At 34.7% G+C, this 19,404-nt stretch overlaps 1 protein-coding gene across 1 annotated transcript in view; it reads right to left on the bottom strand.

Annotated features, from left to right (window-relative positions):
* The window catches only part of gny (ALG6 alpha-1,3-glucosyltransferase garnysstan), a 31,386-nt gene that overhangs the window by 2,088 nt on the left and 9,894 nt on the right, over window positions 1-19,404 (bottom strand). The window contains exons 4-14 of the mRNA XM_089234354.1: window positions 18,223-18,312; window positions 16,314-16,402; window positions 11,950-12,035; window positions 10,057-10,120; window positions 8,728-8,911; window positions 7,969-8,104; window positions 6,734-6,819; window positions 5,686-5,770; window positions 5,510-5,580; window positions 4,361-4,429; window positions 1,576-1,720 (exon numbers count right to left, since the gene is read on the bottom strand). Of these exons, the coding sequence (XP_089090480.1) occupies window positions 1,576-1,720; window positions 4,361-4,429; window positions 5,510-5,580; window positions 5,686-5,770; window positions 6,734-6,819; window positions 7,969-8,104; window positions 8,728-8,911; window positions 10,057-10,120; window positions 11,950-12,035; window positions 16,314-16,402; window positions 18,223-18,312 (1,105 nt within the window). The remainder of the gene's footprint in view (window positions 1-1,575; window positions 1,721-4,360; window positions 4,430-5,509; window positions 5,581-5,685; window positions 5,771-6,733; window positions 6,820-7,968; window positions 8,105-8,727; window positions 8,912-10,056; window positions 10,121-11,949; window positions 12,036-16,313; window positions 16,403-18,222; window positions 18,313-19,404) is intronic.

The following is a 19,404-nucleotide window of genomic DNA, read 5'->3' as shown; positions in this document are numbered from 1 at the left end:
TATAAGGGAATGTATAAGGGTGCAGCAATTGTTAGTGATGTTTTCTGAAAGAATATTGTGATTTCTGTTTGCCATTTCTTCTTCATATAATCAACATACTTGATGATATGAAGAAGAAATGGCAAGACTTCCTCTACCAATTTTTCTACATGTGAAGAGCGTACCATAGAGAGATCTATGTCATGAAAACAATCTATTGCTGATTTGAATGTATGAAGCCCTTCCGCTATGTTACTCATGGTGAACTTGTCTTCTACTTCTTTATCTTGATCTTATTCATCTGGTACCGCTTCAGTTTCAGGAGCAGTCAGCTGCACTAATTCCTCTTCAGTTAATGCATCTGAATTGTTATTAATTTTAGCTGTTCAACTTTTTCTATATCCGTATCATTGAACCCTTCTCAACCCACCTGTTTCGCTAATGTGACAATGTCTTTTATAGTCTCTTCAGTTGGCTCTGTAGAAATGGTTGTGTCCTTTAATGCACATTGTGACCAAAGGTTAATCCAACCCGAGTTGACTATTTCTCTTTTGGGAGCTGCCATGGCTCTAGTGATGACAGTAATGTCATTAGCAAGTCACCTTAAACATGTACAACTCAAATTTTGTAAACAAAGAACATAAATAACGATTGTTGAGGGTTGCAAAAAAAAAAAAAAAATCCAATAAATGGGGGGAAAAAAAACTGTGAATATGGGGGCCGACTGTACATTAAAAAAGTAACTTAATTTGTGATGTGCATCATACAGTTTCATTCTAATGCATCACAATGGCTGAATAAAAAAATACAGGATTTTGGCTTTTAACTCTTTAACGCCCAGATAGAAAACCTGGGAGGGTCGTGAAAATACCAAGTTTTTTGTGTTCGAAGTGGACTCGTCCAAATTTCGGCCACTCTCCCTCTCCCCACCCTTTCTCCATGAGTTTCTATTCATGCCACCCTTTGCATTGACGTTCACCCTTTCATTTCAATGGATTTTCGGGAGATAATTTGTCTATATATATATACTGAAAAACACCCCTTTCCTCACAGCATTATCTCTTTGTAAAATGCATTGAGTACCCTTGGTCCATTCTCAAGGAACATTCTAGTACATCAGCTTTTAAAATCCCATTGATAGGGCGTTGCAGTTGTATTTCCGGTCCCACCTCTGACAAGAGCTTTCATCTTCTTCCCCGTTGGTGACAAAAGCCCACCAAAACATGCCCATACCCCCTAGCTGGGCCGACTTGAGGCGGTTATGGGCATTAACCTACTCGGCCGACTTCGGGCGATCTGGGCATTATAGAGTTAAAGGGAGAAAAAAAGTTTTTAGAATTAAAAAAAATGTAATGATTGAACATTTTACACCATAGATTTTCTTTGCGATTTGTGCAGCCTTGCTAGCACCCATATTGGGGTGTTAGTTAACCCTCAGAAGAGTGTTAAGGAGACCTCCTGAGAAGTGTTCAAATACAAAGGCCACAACAGACAAAATGCCTTGACATGGTCTCTGTCATTTTTTTAAGTTAATGAGGTTTGACTGTAATAGTAATGTACAGTAATATTTGTTTAAATGCGCAGTCTGATACTTACTCCAAAGGTTCTTATAGTTGTCTTTCGGTTTTTGAAGTTTAATCCCAAGCAGTCCTCATAAGCTACGAAGCACCCGCTCAAAAACATCACGCTCAGTGAGAGGAATGGAAGATAGAGGTCATCCTTGACTAGTAGAGGGATCAGGCTGCCGTTAAAGTTGTAAAATAAAAGAGAAATAACAAACTAATTCAAATGGGATACATTCACTAAGAAAATAAACAAAATATATGTATAATCAAATATTTATTATTTTTATGTGACTGAAATTTTCTGGTATTAATGCTGATCATCGAGTGCTCATTGCACACAGAGTTGCGGCTGCAGTGGATTGTCAGTGTGGAACAGAGTTTCTCCCATGATCTCATACAGGCTGTTTATACAGAGGGTTTGTAAATTTTTCAGAAAAAATTGGAAGGGTGATAGTACCCATCAAGAACAACTATATTTACAATAAAATCTCAGTTGTAATCCACTCAGAGTATCAGAAAAGTAAAACTTAGAAACTCATCCAAACAGCTCAAGTCTTCATTTCTGACATAATTTCTGCTCTGTCGCAGTAGAGCATTTCCCCATAGCATGCATGTTAGCAGCATTTCTCCAGAGCATAATCATCAATCATTTCCTATATGCAAGTTTCTAGTGAAAAAAGAAGCATCAGCGGACAAGATCAATACAACACCAGGAGTCTACAAGTGGCAGTTTGACAAAGTGAACTGAGTAAGGACATCCTTGGATGGCACTTTGAGTATCTCCTTCGAGTTTTCCGCTAATCTGCGCAGGATTTCGTTCAGGAACATATGCAGGATCGACCATTAGAGGGGGGAAACAAAAATTTTCTTCAAGAGAAATTTTGGGTTACCACCCTTCAAAAACATTTAAATTAACAGAAATTAGTTAATATAGCATATAAAGAGCATTTTTTTGTAACATACTTCAATATTTTTTTCACAGAAATATCAATTTTTTTTCTAATGTTTGGATGGTTTGGGGAAGGGGGGACGCACCCGGTCACCCTGCGTACACCTCTGATTTTGTTATGTCTTTTTTTTAACTGTTGAAACTTCAATCTGGACAATTTACTAAACGCTTTTCTGATACTCTGAATGGACTGCAACCATAAGTTTCATTGTAACTATTTTTTGTCTTGATATAGGTGGTATATCTCTTTCAAATTTTTCAAGAAAGTTTATAAACACCCTGCATAATAATAAATTCAGGGATACCTAAGCAACTTCTAGTGTTTTTATGGGATAGGTATTTCAATCTGAAATGTATTACTTGTGCATATCTGAGTTCATGGAAGATTGCATTCAAGAGGTTTCACTCTAAAGAGATAAATGTATTAACACTTTAATTTTCTAACTTAGATTGGAATTCAGGATTAAAGAAATGCAACTTTTACAAGCACAAGGATATGAAAATGTTGATTTTAAATCGTAAAAAAAAAAGCTTTACAAAAGGAAGTAAAATATAAAAATGAAATAGAGACAGTGTTGGTTTTTACTTATGAAAAAAAAAAAAAAACTATTGCAAAAAATACTACCTTTTCCCATATTAGACTCTGCCACAAAACTGGGCTGGAAGAGATCTCGGCAAGAGGGATAAGTCCAATGACAGAAATCTGGCATTTATGCCATTTCTCAGTCAAACTATGGCCTACACATTTTTAAAACTTAATTCTTAGCTCTTTCAGCAAATTCACAGCAGACATGCCGATTCCAAAACTTTTTCCCCTCTGACTTCCAGCGATTCGAATGAATTTTTTATGAACATTTTATTTTACGTATATGGTTTTAAAATTAAAAGTTAAAAATTAAAATTTCCCTCAAAGATAACGTTCAATGCATAACCAGTAATATTATAAAAACTCTCACAGAAAACTAGAAAGGTAACTAAAATGTACAATATCCAATTTTATTTGGATAGTTATCAAGTTTTTTTTTTGTTCTGGGATGAAAATTATGAACACAAAGCTGTGGTGCTTCGTCAAAACATGTTTTTTTCCATCTCTTATCATTCGTTTAAGTAGGGGAGATCAGGACTGGTTGCAGGGTTATAATTTTTGCCAGTCGAAACCAATTTAAATTAGCACACTGATCAAAGGAGTTTCTGATCAGCACTAAAAACGATATCCCCCCCCCCCCAAATTTGAACTAAAAAATATATATACACAGTAGAACCTCGATTATCCGAACACAGCACGACGAAAGGTGTTCGGAAAAGTTAAAGAGTTCAGAAAATCGATTATGAAACTAATTCAATAGCGCAAAGGAATAAACTGAAATTAAGCAACAAATGATTACCTCCCCAAGGCAATAAGAACCATGATAAGAACTGTCTTGTCAAAAAGACGCACTCCTCCTTCTCATATGGCACACCCACAAGGATCAAGATGAATTCGTCAGGCGAAAAAGAAAAAAGATGGCAGCTAAATCTGCTCTATTCACACGTTTGTTTGCTTGTCAATCGTTTATAACTACATAAACTGCACCCGGACCCACCCTTACTTACATCTATAGCTCACAGGTATGAGATGTAGAATTGTCTGGAAGTGGATTATTGTACAATAGAACAAATTTATCGAGTTGGGAGATAGGAGGATTTTCAAATTCCAGGAAAATACCAACTGTTGAGTATCTATAGAAAACTGAAGATGAATTAGATTGAAAAGGTGTTCGGTTGATTGAGTTGTTCGAAAATTGATGTTCAGATAAACAAGGTTCTACTGTATATATTTATATATTTTCACACATACACAACTACAATTTCAAACATCAATACCCACCTATATACTGATACGTAGCAAAAGCTGATACATGCAAGAGGGTAACTCTCGATCAAGAGCAGCACAGGCCTAAAAGAATCCAACATAGAATTTTTGAATGGAATAAACTAAAATTTTCTCTGCACAGTAAAAAAAATTGAGGTTTTCAATTATGTAGATACAATAATTACGCTTACTTAAAAGTATATCAATCAATATTTCTCATTATATAGTTGAATCAGGATGTCTTGGATCCCACGAGAATAGAAAAACAAATTGAGAAAAAAAGGTTTCTACGATACAGAGGTGTCAAAATTTGATTTCAAATATTGGAAACTAAATCAGAGCAATATAAAATGATAGGATGCATACATAAGTTTTTTTAAGGAAAATTTTTCATATTTTGTTATTGAGAGATTTTCATCCAGAATGTTCAAGGCTTTTACTCAAGGATTTTTCAATCACAAATATAATCAGTCTATACTGACTCTTCTATCACTATTTTGTTAATGCTAGACCTAAGAATTTTTAGTGTACAGGTAATACCCGAACTTGTGACACCCAATATTTAGCTCATCTTGTCCCGAAAATGTTTACTATTCAATTATATGTGCATTGAACAAAACTTTTCACACCACATTCTTGGAGAGAAATAGTTCCCAGAGATTTGCACCGAAAAAAAAAAAGACAGACAAGAAAGAACAAAAATCTGCAAATTTACCTCTTTTCTCCTCCCGAGAAGGAGGGTGGGGCATTACTATTGGAAAAGTTTACCTTAACTTATGTCATCAGTTTTGGAACAAATTATTGACACAAGTCGGAATATCACTGTACCTGCAACTTTGCAAACTGGAAAGCTTTTTATGAAAAAGAACGCTGTTCTGATCAATGGACAAACTACAACCTTCAAAAACAGTTTTTTAACCTTGAAGTTGACCCTTGAGTTGTTTCACTGTAGGTGGACAGTTAATTACATAGCGACTTAAACTATAAAAGCTTACATATCAAGAACAATGTTTAATAATTTGGAAAAAAAATTCAACAGAAAATAATGCATGTTTAGCAAGTCGACAAAATTTGCCAAATTATTTACAAAAATATTCTATCAAATGATTATTTATGCAAGTGAAATAAAGTCAAAAAAGCCAAAAACAATGCTGAAAACCTTACAGAGCAGCAAACAATATAGATTTCTCATGAACTTGATATGAAAACAGGAAAAACCCCAGAGACGAGTTCACCTGTTGAATTCAGAATACCATCTTTAATGAACATACTCAAATTTTTTAAAAACAGCATTACAAACACAATTTCGAATAAAGTATAGCATCCAATAACTAACTCACAAGAGCAAGCAGCATTGCATGGTAGTTTGGCCTCTTGAGCAAAGAAACACAGGATGGCATCACAGCAAGCAATGTACTAGCCGTACTAAAAAAAAAAATCATAACAGATGAGAAAATGAGGGAACATTTTTACACAAAAACAAATTAAGTAGGGTTTATATACAATCGATTCCCCATATATAGCAGAGTCGCTTATATTTTCATCACAAAATTAGTCATGGGTAAATAATTTTCAATGTTAGAGGAAATTATGTGTTTAAAATTGTCAAAAATTATGTGTTTAAAAATTTTATCTATTATACACAGTGTATATGATATGATTTCTTTAGTAAATAAGTGTCCAGAAGTCAATTCGTGTTCAGCATATGTGTACTGGTATTCCAAGGAAACCATTCTGCAGAACAGGAAAAATGAACAGAAGAATACAAGCAGAGGCAAATAAAGAATAAAAAATGGGATTTTAGTTGTCATTTCCCATCTAATGTGGGTAAAATTGGTCAATATGGTTTGTACTTATGTTCCTATGGTACCTTAATAAGCAATAGTGAAATTTTCTCATACAGCATTTTACCCTTAAATGGAATGCCATGTGCCAGAATATTTTGTGAGCACAAACTATATGATGAATGAATGTCTGGAGGAGAAAAAAAAAACTCCAATGTTTTTGGGTTCTTGTTGCTGCTGTAAGCAGGAAGCAATTAGATAAGTTGAATCATTTTTGTCACACCAGTCATTTTCTGTACACGAGGGCTAATTAGACTAGACCCAGCCAGATAAGGAAAAAGTATTTAATCAGCTAGGGCAAGCATGCATTTTGGTGCCTTAAACAGGTAATGATGAGAAAGGCGTCAAAAGGAGGGAAAGGATGAATTCAGCGCCCCCATGGCACAATAACTACTGCTTCAGGTGCATATTACATTAAAAATGGATGAATCATTATATAACGGTTTTTTCCTATTTTCTATTTAAACTTCAAACATTCCTGAAAAATATCTTTTAGAAGATTGCAGAAGTCTCATAGCTTGTCATAATACAAGTACATGTTTACCATAATAGGGCAAGGTACTCATTGGTCATCAAATTTCCTAGCTTGATCAACACAGAAACAGCACACCAAAAATTTGCAACTTTGTCCTGAATTAAAAAAAAAGAAAAACAATATATTATTACAATATTAAACTTCCCTGATAATAATAAAAAAATTAATGATAATAACAAAAAATTCATATTGGTTATAAATGACTAACACACAAATTATTTATCATTGCATGACGTGTCTTCTGGGTTGTTAAGCCGAGGCCCATAAGTTAGAAAATGACCAGAATGTAACCGTCACATATAAAATATATGACATTTAATTCATGATCAGTATATATCAGCTGATAATGGCTACCAGTCATTGAAAAAAAAAGTTCTGTAGCATCTTTAATCTGGACCATGGTATCATAACCAAGAAAAACCATTGTTCATGTGTAGTGAAAACAGGCACCAGAAACCAACTTATTTTTTAACAAACTAATGATGCTGTCCAAAAAATTTTTTAAACCATTTGCATCATCCGACGAACAGTGGAAAGAGCACCAGAACTTTTGTGTGTAGAGCAAGCAATTCAAGCTCGTAAATGAAGCAATTGCCCACAAGTTGAAGCATTTTCAGTGGGTTTTCTCTTTTTGCTTTTAACTTGGTAAACTTGCAAGTATAGACACCAGTGACTCTAGGTATCACTGTACATCACTACGTCTCTTGTTCATAATGTTAGCGAATGCAAATCATATTTCATGCTAAGTTGATAGGGTATTTAATATAGGGCATAGTTTCCCAACCTTTTTTCTCTCATCACCCCCTTCTTCAGAAATTTTTTTTCTCCCATCGCCGCCCCCAACACAATCTAACCCATAAGATCCTATGTTATACTCGTAGCTTCTACCGCCCCCTGGAACTTTCCATCACCCCGAAGGGGATGTTAACCCCCCCCCCCCCCCATTGGGAATCACTGATATAGGGTATTAAATACGATTTGAATTGTTTAATATGTTATAGAGTGTTCACAACTTGCATTTTGTAATTGCCGCATTTCATCATAGATGAAGTTTAATTTTCATTCAATGATTTATTCTCGAGAATTTTATTTTTCAAGCCTACTTGAAGACCTGATTCTTTTGCCTCAAACATTATACCTAGTATGTAAACGAGCACCAAAACTTAACAATATCGTATAACAAACGTAATACAATAAGCAAAACAAAATTGAGCAACAAAAAAAAAAACCACATATTTTTTAACCTCATACAAGCCTCTCGCCACTGGAAATATCCTTGACATCACACTTCTGAATGTCTCCAAATCCTGTACAAATGGAAGCCAACAGCAGACGCTTGTCAATATCACCACCATCCCCAATTTACAGAACTTTAAACACCTAGTGTCAAAATGAAATAGGTAATGAATACAAATGCATAAGTATGAGCAGAACAAAAAAGTTTATTATGATACTGGCAAGGTCACTTTGAATTCATATACACCAAGTATTCATTACTACAAAGCAAGCTATAAAATGACAGGAAATTTCCCAAAATGTATTTGTTGAATATAATGATCATAATATGATTGCGTCAGGCAATTAAGCAATTTGGGCTAGAGCATCTTAAGAAAACAAGCATCACACTCTCTCAAATTTTTTTTTCCATATGCAAAGACCTGGTACTCTTCTGTGATGTACAAAGCTGCTACAATATACACCAACAGTGTGCGTGAAAACATTTTTGCCATGGACAGATACGCACAGTTGTTGCTTAGAGTAAGAACACTGACCAGTAGATTTATTATCTTTGAATTCATAATTTAATAACCTGTCTCTGGAAAGGTAGAACCTTGCAGTAGTGTGGAAAGATATATTATTTTTGTGAAAATTGTAAAATAGTCATCTACTGAGACTCTGACACATAATAACCACCTCTTTTACATGTCTTAATAAATTAAGTTTTCATATTAATACAGCCAATTTAAATCATCAAATCTGAAACCTTAAAACAAAATACGTACATAAGTTTCCAAGGAAGCCTGACACAGCGGCCCAGCAGGAAAAAGAAAAATGGAAGGGCGTAATACAGCGCTATCTGCTTATACTGTAATGACAGGGTATAAAGAGCAGCACTTGAGTATTCATAATCGAACATCAGGAATAGCAATGCAGACAGCACTAGCCCAAGGCACACAGTGTTATACTTGAAAAATAACTGTCAAGGAATGTTTAACCACATGAAACTTTCAAAACACAGTGAAACTTTTTTTCCTCCTCCCAGAACAAATATATTTACATATTGCTATATAAAGTTGTCATCATAACATAGTTTTTACCTGCATGCACTGTATGTGTTTCAAAATATGGGAGTTTAAAATGCGACAAATTTTCACTACTTTATAGAGGTAAGACAGTGCAGAACAGACTATGAAGTACCCAAAGTCATCACGATCAATGTAACCCCTATTTGGTGGTTACTGCTGCAGAAGGTATAATTGGATGTCAAAATGCAAATCAAAGCAGTTTCTATCAATACACTTTTGTTACCATGGTTGCAGTGACCATCTATCTGCTATAGAAATAAAGATGCATACACACAACAGGGTTTTCTGTAATATTGTTTTAGACACAAGTCTAACATCTCTATGGGTTCATTTGGAAAGCCAGTTGCTGAAATGTAGTGTATGGTTGACTTTCAGGCTTAATCATAGCAGATGTTCACCTCTCATGTTAAAGTCTGAATTAGTCTAGCATGTATTTCTAGTCTATGTACTTTGAGCATTGGTCATGACATATAAAGCTAGCTTTGCATTTAAAAAACTCCATTTTGTTAGGTCATGTTTTTGAATATAAAACCTAACTAACCTAACAGTGTGGAACCCAGGAGATCAGGCTAAGTAAAAGGTATTAAGCATTTCCAGTCACTTCATGAGAAAAATTCTGTGGAAAAAAAAACATGAACATTTCACATGCTATAGATTTATTTTTAAATCATCAATTAAAACGTTGATACTGCAGAACTAAAAAAAAAAACTGTAATGGAGCAACATTTTGAAATTTATGGGGTTACTTGACTGTGAAAAAAATATGGTGCTATTTTTACATGGTGAAAATCCACGCACTAGTGCAGTTTATAGTATTTACAAGTTGTAGTTTGCAGAAAAGTGAACTTTCAAGGTGTTCCTCATGTGGACCATAGTTGGTGTATATATCACAAAAAAGTATCAATACAATGAATTTAATAAGGGCATTCCTGCATATTGAAAACATCATTTCTTGATACATACTGCTTAAAAACTGGAAAAGTAATAATACTCATGTTTTTCAAAAACATTTATCAAAAGGATATTGGAAATGTCCATGGTCAATAAGAATGAAACCAGGATAGAAAAGCATCACAGAAGCAGCAATAGCCTAAGAAAATAATAATGTAAAATATTTTAGTATCAGTGATATCATACAGTACAATTATGTTTAATTTCTGAATATCTTTGTCTACATCAACATTAATAATGTCCTACGTATATACAATTGTGGCTTTTAGCTATATATAAACTGCATACTACAACATCTACACATGTGCATGTGTTTGTTAATGAGACGCAAGACTTTTTTTTATTTCATAATCTATTAATTGATGGATTTAATTAAGCTAGCTTTGTTAATTGGTCCAAGTCAAAATGGCACATGCATTCAATATATTTTAAAATTTATGTTCTCCATTTGAATCCCCTTCAATATTTTGTGGCTCCGGGCACTTGCTTAACTACTCTAGCCCTGACCGTAAATAGTCATTATATTGAAAGAAAAACACACACATACAGGATACTCGCTATATGAAAATGTTTGGAACTTATTCTACCAATCACTGTAATGGAATGGTTGCTATGGTGTGGGGTTTTTATAACAAGAGTCAACTGTATTTATTTTAGGCAATAATTCCAACATACAGCCTGAATTAGAAGAATAGCTAGTAAGCGGAATAGCCATTGATTACAATGGGACACAACTGAAAAAAAGAAAGTTGAATTCTTGGCAAACATGATAATCTGTAATTATACGCAATCCCAATTGTCTCAATAAGTTTGATAAATTTTACTATATTTATCCCTTTTCTGGCAAATTATGCATAATCACCAAATGTTGTTGGTAAGTTTGATAAATATGAAAGAAATCATATAAAAATATTATTTTGACCACTTGTCAATTTGCAGCATGTGGTGTGTGCATCATATATATTTTGCCAGAAAAATGAAATTCAATTAAAATAAGTATGAAGGAGACAGAAACATAACTAAAGATTTGATTCTTCATCCTAGACCCGGGCTGAGGAAAAAGTCTACAAGGTGCCAAAAAATTTACTCGAAGATCAAGGTACAAAATAATGCTTTTTTTTACTTTTTTAGGGAATAGTGACCCTCTTTCGTGTTGGAAGATATGCTGCTATAAATTCCAAACATTTTGTGCTGCTCTTAGCCTGCAATTTAGTACACAAAGAAAATTTTAAGTGCCAATACGAGTTTTTTTAGTCGCTATGACCACCTGGTGCCTAGGATTCATGCCACCCTGTCCTAAACTGTAGTTTATGCATAATGTGTGGTAAGTTTATTAATTCATAGTTATTTAGCATATGTAACAATATGAGATGGGGATTACACAGAATCACCGGGTTTATCATTTTTACCAAAACATTTACATAGAAGATTAACTGAGTGGCTTCACATCAAATGTAGACATTTGCAACCTTCAGTATAAGTTCATGAAAAAAAGACTTTTCATAGTGCAACTTCCATTGAATTACTTCCTGATGATTTTTTTAAGACAGAAATAACGTGATCAGGCATTGCATTCAATAAATCTGTTGAAAATTATCTGTATCAATGTTTTTCATTAAATAACAAATTCAAGAAAACTTTGACCAAAAAAAAGGAAAAACCAGGGTATTTTTTTCAAAAAAAATTGTAACTGTTTAGGAAAATACGGGACAAAACGAGACGGATGGGTCACCCTATTCATAGTATAAAAAATCACCCCTCCCAACAGCGAGCTCTAGATCCGAACCTGAACATGCTTGTGTCCATTATTGATAGAATTTTGCCATCCAAAAGAGTGAGGAAAATCCTATAGGAAACCAATGCTAACTCAATTGATATTCTCCACTAAATCATAGTCTATTTCCATTCATATAAATTTGAATACGAGGGGAATTTTTTCTTTTTGTACTATTTTGTGAAAATACTTACTTTATTTCGCGGACTACGAGGACGGTGTATAAGCAACCAATAGATCACATTCGGCAAAATAAACATGAGAGTGTCCAACAAGAAAACTATGGGAACATAAAATAAATCTTAATCATTATAAGGAGATAAACATTCTCAACAAAAGTCAGTTGCAGAGTTATCATGACTAGGGATGGGATGAATAACGATTTGGCAGAATAACCAAATATTAGACTAATGTTATACTGTAAAGAAATTAGCGAAGTTAAATAATAGTATCGTTCGAGGGATAATGGTATGAAAGGATGGACTTTGAAATTATGTATTTCAAAGCCATACCAGCCAGGTGTTAGAAGTTAGAGTCCCAAAGAATATGGATCATGAAAGAAACCTATAAATTTGGCAAGTAGCACGTAAGGAATACAGAATCAAAGAAGTAGTATAAAAAGTAGCGATAAACAGATCTATAAATATGGGGACTGAAATGAATCGTATAAAGGGTGCAAGACATTATGAAAGAAATCTGTATAAGTTGTATAAGAAGAATATAATAATAAAATTCAGCGGCCGCGCTCATATTTCAATGATATTTGCAGCTGGTCAGAATTTTGTATACATGTAAAAGCGTGAGAAAGTCCGGGGTTAGAGCAGATGGCATTAGGTGAAAGGAGATTTGCGAATTCCGGGAATAGTTCCCACAGGAACGTCAACCGAACCAAAGGGGTAGCAGTAGCCAATGAAACGCATGTCCATAGGAAAATTTTAGCCAATAATGAAAAGTGAAGAGAAGTTTGGTAAAGAAATCTTAGGAAAGAAAAATCGGAATTAGCGAATGAGATGAAGTTTATGGAATATAGGTAGGAGTAGGCGGATAGCCAAAGAAAAATATATATATGAAGTTTGAGAAGAGTCGACACACAGGGAGAGAGTGAGAAAGTGTGTAGAGTGATTCAGGATAGTTTCTCGAAGTCCACAAGATAGGTGTGAGATGGGCACTTACGAAAGAGAGAAGTTGATCTTCACCGGAATTGGGGTAAGTCACACATCAGAAATGTGAACCAAATATTAAACTTTCACTCTCCATGTTTCTCGAATAATGTAATGCAGTATCCTAACTTTTAATGTACATTCATATATATGTAGTCATAATTTTAGAGTAGCCTGATTATTAAAGATTAATTAACTATTTTATCCTTGTTTCCTTGCACTTATCATTCACATGGGCCTGTGGTTATTGACTTTAGTTCACAGCGCAATTGTATTTATGGAGCATAAAATTCGTAAGTTTATGAATTAATTTGATCACAGCATTTGGTAAGATTTCATCAGAGGGATGATTAGATTTAATATTGCAGTTAATAAACCAAGACATTTGTATGTTGGTGAAATGAAAAAATGAAGCAATATAGGGCCACCCGTTAACAATGGCACCTCATACCAGTACCGTGTCAATGTAAGTCCAAGGTTGCATTAATATAACGTAAATTTATATTAATATTGAAGAACTTTTCGTAAGCGGTATATTACAATGCCTAATCACGGTGATAGTAGTGTGGTGCATTCATCGGGTGAAGCACCACAAGTAAAAGTTAACACAATCACTGGCTATTTAGGGATCATCGCAAATTTTTCTGGTTCAGAACTGTTGTTTTTGGCCGAATATTTCATTGAATCCCTAGAGGATACCGCAAAATTAGCAGACTGGCAGGATAATGAAAAATTAATTGTCCTCAAATCAAAATTGAAAGGGCGCACAACCGAATTTGTTGCCACCAGTCCGGAGGGAATTGAGATTCGAAACAAATTATAATCGTTTCAAAACTGAATTTTGAAGTTTTTCAAAAACGAATTTCCTTTAACTTATCATTTGTAAAAATTCACGGGTTGCAAACAGAAGGCAATTGAGAATGTCAAAGAATTCGCTTCATGAATCAAGAATGCGGCTTTCGGTTTCCTTGGGGGGCAAATTTTTCTAGCCCGGAAGTGGGGCGTCTCGCCGACCACACAAAATTATCCAAATTTTTAGCGGGACTTAATCCCAGAATTAAAAAAAGTGTGTTAAACCAGGATCCCCAAGATTTCGCAACGGCGATTAAAATCACTCACGATGCGAATATTTTATGTTAGTGCATCACGAAAAAATCTTCATTAGCCAGAAAATTCTTAAACCAAGGCATTTGTTAGCTGAGGTATCACTGTGCTTATACAGAATCATTTTTTTCCAACACTTGTTACAATTTTACATCTAATTAAGAAAATGCCACTCATTATTTACCCTCAAGTATTAATGCATCATAAAATTTATGACTTATTTTTCCTCTCTACTTTTTTGCCCCTCTCAGTAGCTCAATACGATACGTTTCTTGTCTAGGTACATTTTTCAGTTAGCGAACTTGCATAATTCATGCTCACTTCTACCCTATTGCAGTAGGATTCTATTTTCAGTTTCATGTCTTCCTTATCATAGAAATTCTCTTTCACCCAGACATAACCTCTTTCATGCACAGCACAATAAAATATAATCAGTAAATTTTTAGTTTATGGGAAAACTTCCAATTAATATAATTTTTAAAATTAGTTTGATGCACATAGATTTGCCCAGATATTTGGGCGAATACCTAAGCATTATTCGGCCAAACCGAATATTTGGCAAAAGGGCCAAATGCTAAATAGCAGCAGAATATTCGCCCCTATCTCTAATCATTCAAGTATTGAAATAATCTGAAGAAACTTTAATATTACTGTGTCTAAACGGTTACTTTACATTAATGGCAGCTTGTCACCAAAAATTCTAATTGGCGCCAAAATGATTTGGCATTTAATTCTGATACCAGCGATCACAACTATAAAGTATGGAGAATGCACTGCTATTTCCCAAACGGCTTGAAAAGCAAGTGAACATGCGTCCCCATATTTTGAAGCTACCCTCGTTTCGCATGAAAATCAGTGAACAAAATATATATACAGTCAAGTGCCCATACCTGGGCAATGACCTAACTTAGGATGTGATTTGGTTTTTTAAATTATGTTGGCAACCCTGGCGGTTGTTGCAAATTGCGTTTAAAGCAAGCCATCATGGTTATTGTGTTAACGTTTCATGATAGTTTCAGCAGTGTAGCATGTGTTTTGGTTCAGAAAAAATTTATCATGTGTTTTATTGAAAATCAGTAAGTTTTTTTAATGAACTACTAAGTTCATTTCGCTGACTTATGGCAATGCTAGGTAAAGTCTGCCCTATAAAATGAAAGTCCAATCTTTTTTTCACCACCATTATTGTTAGTTACAGTGCAGCTTGAGCATAAAAAGTCAAGTTTGTCGAACTTGGACACTGTTCCATTACATGAAATTACAAATCAATTACATACAAATGGTTGTAGATGCTAGTTCAGATGGGCAGCTGCACAATCAGTTTTGTGAGAACTTACATGGGTAAAACAGATATGTTCTCATTTCCTGATGTTTATTACATTGATAAAGTTTCAATAAATGAGATGAAAAAAGAATTGTGAGAAAACCTCTTTGTGTCTGTAGAGATCGATACACCTTTGTCCTCTAGCTTTTCAATGTTTTGTTCTTTATTCGTTCATGTCAGCCAAAGTTGCTATACATATTTTAACGCTTTTCCAATTTGTTCAAGTTCTTCTACTTGAAGTTTTTCCAGTTTTTTTTCAAGTTTTCTGCTTCCTAAGTTCATTTGTTCCTTTTTTTTTTTAATGTGCGCTGTGATGTGTGACATTTTTTTACCAGGAAACTTAACTCTGCGATTCTGTCATGAAGGTTGTGACATTATTTTTGATGAATAAAATGATTTCTGAACTGCTTTTAGTCTGGTATTGTCTTAGGACTTCTTTCTAAAAAGATTTAACCAGTTCCAAGTAAAAACTAAGGCACTTAAACGTGCAGCAACACACAAAAACTATACTGTCCCAAGTTAGGGCACCCACACCTAACTTGAGACAAACACCATTTTATTATTTTTAGGCACTAAATGTACACCCTAAAATTTCAAATCAGTGCAAAGAACCTAAACACCCTTCAGAATGTTTTTTTTAAAACATTTTTCCATTTAATTGGGGGGTTGATTTTTTAGTGAAGTTCAAAATTGTCTTGAGTATAGCACTTAACTGTACGTATCCTATATTCCACTGTCATTCAATTTCAATAGTTCGTTCCTGATAAACATTTATTTTATCGTTTAAATAATTACAAAAAAAAAAAAATTCTAGCTTGAATAAGTTTAATTTCACAAATTTAGAAAATTTCATAAACAGTTAATTTAGGAATTTACTTTAGACAATAATGAGAATGGACAATCGGTGTAATATGAAGAACAGTGAAATAGAAGTCCTACAAATGAATTTTAAAAAAAGAACCAAATTATATACCTGTTGACCGCATAAAAATCTTGAGATCATAACTTTCATAGCCTCTAGATGAATTCAAAGCCACCCAATCTGGACTGATCCACTTTGCACTGTGAAGACAAATGAGTTTTTATTTAAAATAAGATAATTAACAGCATGTTTCTTACATCATGTCACATCAGTGTGGAACTACAAGTGCAGTGAATTTCTGAGCAAACACTTTTATGAACGATTGCACAATGCCTAAAGTTGAAAGACTAATTTCAACAAATCATAGAAATTTTTCCTTTTTAGAAAACTGCAATACTGAGTTAGCCATCGCAAATTTATGCAAAGTTGATAATTATTGTGCAAACAGTGGGTTACATTGCATTCATGTGGGCATCAGGCTGGACTCTCATCATGAGAATCCAGGTTTGAACCCAGTTAGAGTTGGGCACCCGAGTGGCACAGTGGTAAGATGCTCATCTTTCACTATGAAGGTTACTGTTAAGGTCCACAGGTTTGAATACAGGGAAGAACATCAGGAACAAGTTAACTACAGATAAATGGTGCCTTCATGCCCCACCCAACTCCACTGGTTGGAAATTGTTGTATGGTGATATATGATGGAAGTTGGTGTGCGGTAAAGTAGTTAGCTGAAGTTGGTTTGCTGCAGTTTTTGTTTCAACTTCGAGCAGGTCAACTATTTAAGAAAGTCTTTCTGCAGAGACCAGGCAGACCTTCAACATGAAGACATATTTATATGACATGAAAATTCAGGCGTATGCCATTTTCACTTCAAAATATGGAAGTTGGAGGAAGGCAGCAACATTAGAATAAGAAACACACATAACACTGTCAACACAAATGTGTTAGGGCCACACATCTACTTAAAACACGCATGTACTAATTAGAAATACTGCAGAGGAATGTGTATCAGGTGCCATGTAGAGTTGAGTCAGGTGTTCTTAATCTTTTTTCAGCCGTGACCCAAAATCAACAAGATACCCATGGGTCTATTTATTTTTCAAAATTAGTGAAACCAGTGATGCAATAAGTGCATTTATAACAGGACTTGTAATGGATTTATACGACTCATCTGAGAAGCCCCTGTGAATCAAGTGAGTGACCCATAACTCAAGAATCCCTGAATTTGTACAATTCATCTAAAAAACTAGGAAGCCCCTGTGAAGCAGTGATGCAATAAGTGCATTTATAACAGGACTTGTAATGGATTTATACGACTCATCTGAGAAGCCCCTGTGAATCAAGTGAGTGACCCATAACTCAAGAATCCCTGAATTTGTACAATTCATCTAAAAAACTAGGAAGCCCCTGTGAAGCAACTTCGGGTTGTGATGCATAGCTCAAGGATCTGTGGCTGTAAGTGGTTTTGTACGACCCATCTTGGGAGTCAAAGCAAATCAAGTTTGGTTTGTGACCACCAGCTAAAGAGAGCCCCGTTTTCGTTAATGGATTTGAACAACCCAGCTCAGAAGCTAGTGCCAAAGTTTGGGGTAGCGACCAATAGGTTAAAAACCCTGGGATAGTAGTTGGGTAAAAAAACTTATCACTCAAATCAAAATTAAGCCAACAAACGCCATTGCCCAAAAAAAGACAGGCTTAGTCAAAACAGGACACATGATCAAAGTGATACTCTCTACTTACCGTTGGTCATTAGGTTAATTTTGTCACTCGTGATTTAACTGTGACAATCTACGCATGTCCTATCATTTAAAGGTGGGTGGGTGGAAAAGAGACAACAGATTTTGTCAGGTAAATTTTTCTAGAACAATTTTTTATTATTTAAAAAAGTAGAGACTTTTTTTGAATTCCCGGAAAAATTCGGGAGATATCAGAGCTTTTCCGTGAGCCTTCCAGAAAAATCCAGGATACTTGGCAGTTATGTTAGAGAAAATAGAAAAAATAATGAAAGCAATCCACTCACATGTATCCGAAGATCATACTTTGGTAAGCCGAAAGAGGAGGATAATCTAGCCCCCAGTACTGCAAATTGTTTGAGGAACTGTTCTTGTACCTGCACACAAATACGGAAAAGAGGAAAAGTTTAGTCTTTTATGGAAACAAATAATACTATGTAACAAAAAATTTTTTAACGATTTAAAATCTATTTGAGAACAAAGAAAAGAAGAAAAATTCAACTATTTAAGAACTGACGTTCTAAATGAATGGAACATCATCTGGAACAAAGACAATGTTATTTTCTTTGTTCCAGGGTAGAAGGCGTGATTTCTGTGTTCGGTAAACCCAAATAATCAAACTTTGCTTTTATGGTGAGGAGATCAGTGTACTTCTGAATCTGTCATTTACCATTGGCTGACTCGAATTGTATAATTTGACAAAAAGAAAAACTTTTTTGCACTAATAATAATTTTAAAAAACTGTAAATATCTTTTAGAATATAAGTCCAGTATCTAGACGTTTAACAGAAAATAAAATTTTAAATTTAAAAAATAATGGAACTTTTGCCCCATTTTTATTCTCATATACACTTCATCTTCGTGTTTTAGCTTCCAAAAGAAACTGTCGAGATATTTCTGATGTACTCTCCCTTGCATAGATGCTTGAAGTCAAGAATTTTTTTGGTGAAGGTGCTCATTTGGATAATCACCCATGCCTTCTTTGAATTTTTTGAGATGAGCATGGAGAATGTGATGTGCTATTTGGTGAAACGCTGGATTATTCAATTTTTGCACAGATTTTTATGTTTTCCCCACAAACTCAAGGTGGTTTTTGGTCCAGCGGTTTGCCTAAGAACCTATTTAGAATGCGAACAGATATATTCCGAGCTTCTTTATCTGCCTTTGACATTTTTGGGAAGTTCTTTATATTCCATATTCTTTACCGCAATCACAGCACATATGGCACATCACATCCTCCAGACTCATCTTGAAAAATTCAAAGAAAGCATGGGCGCTTACCCAAAAGAGCACTTTGACTAAAGACTTCTTGACGTGGTGCATCTATACAGGCAGTTGCCTTGAAGTGGCGACAAACTCAAAGGGGTGATGTTAGGCATAAAGAGGAACAAAAATTGTCATAGACCATGGTGCCGCAAATCACATTTAGTTGGTGAAAATTGCAAAAATAGAAGTTGAGAGTCTAAGCT

This window comes from Pholcus phalangioides, unplaced genomic scaffold (assembly GCF_987345545.1).
Source record: "Pholcus phalangioides strain wild (caught in Gottingen) unplaced genomic scaffold, Ppha-v1.0 ptg000008l_1, whole genome shotgun sequence".
Lineage (NCBI taxonomy): Eukaryota > Metazoa > Arthropoda > Arachnida > Araneae > Pholcidae > Pholcus > Pholcus phalangioides.
Note: the sequence above shows the minus strand (reverse complement) of the source record. Positions and strands in the feature narration are given on the sequence as shown.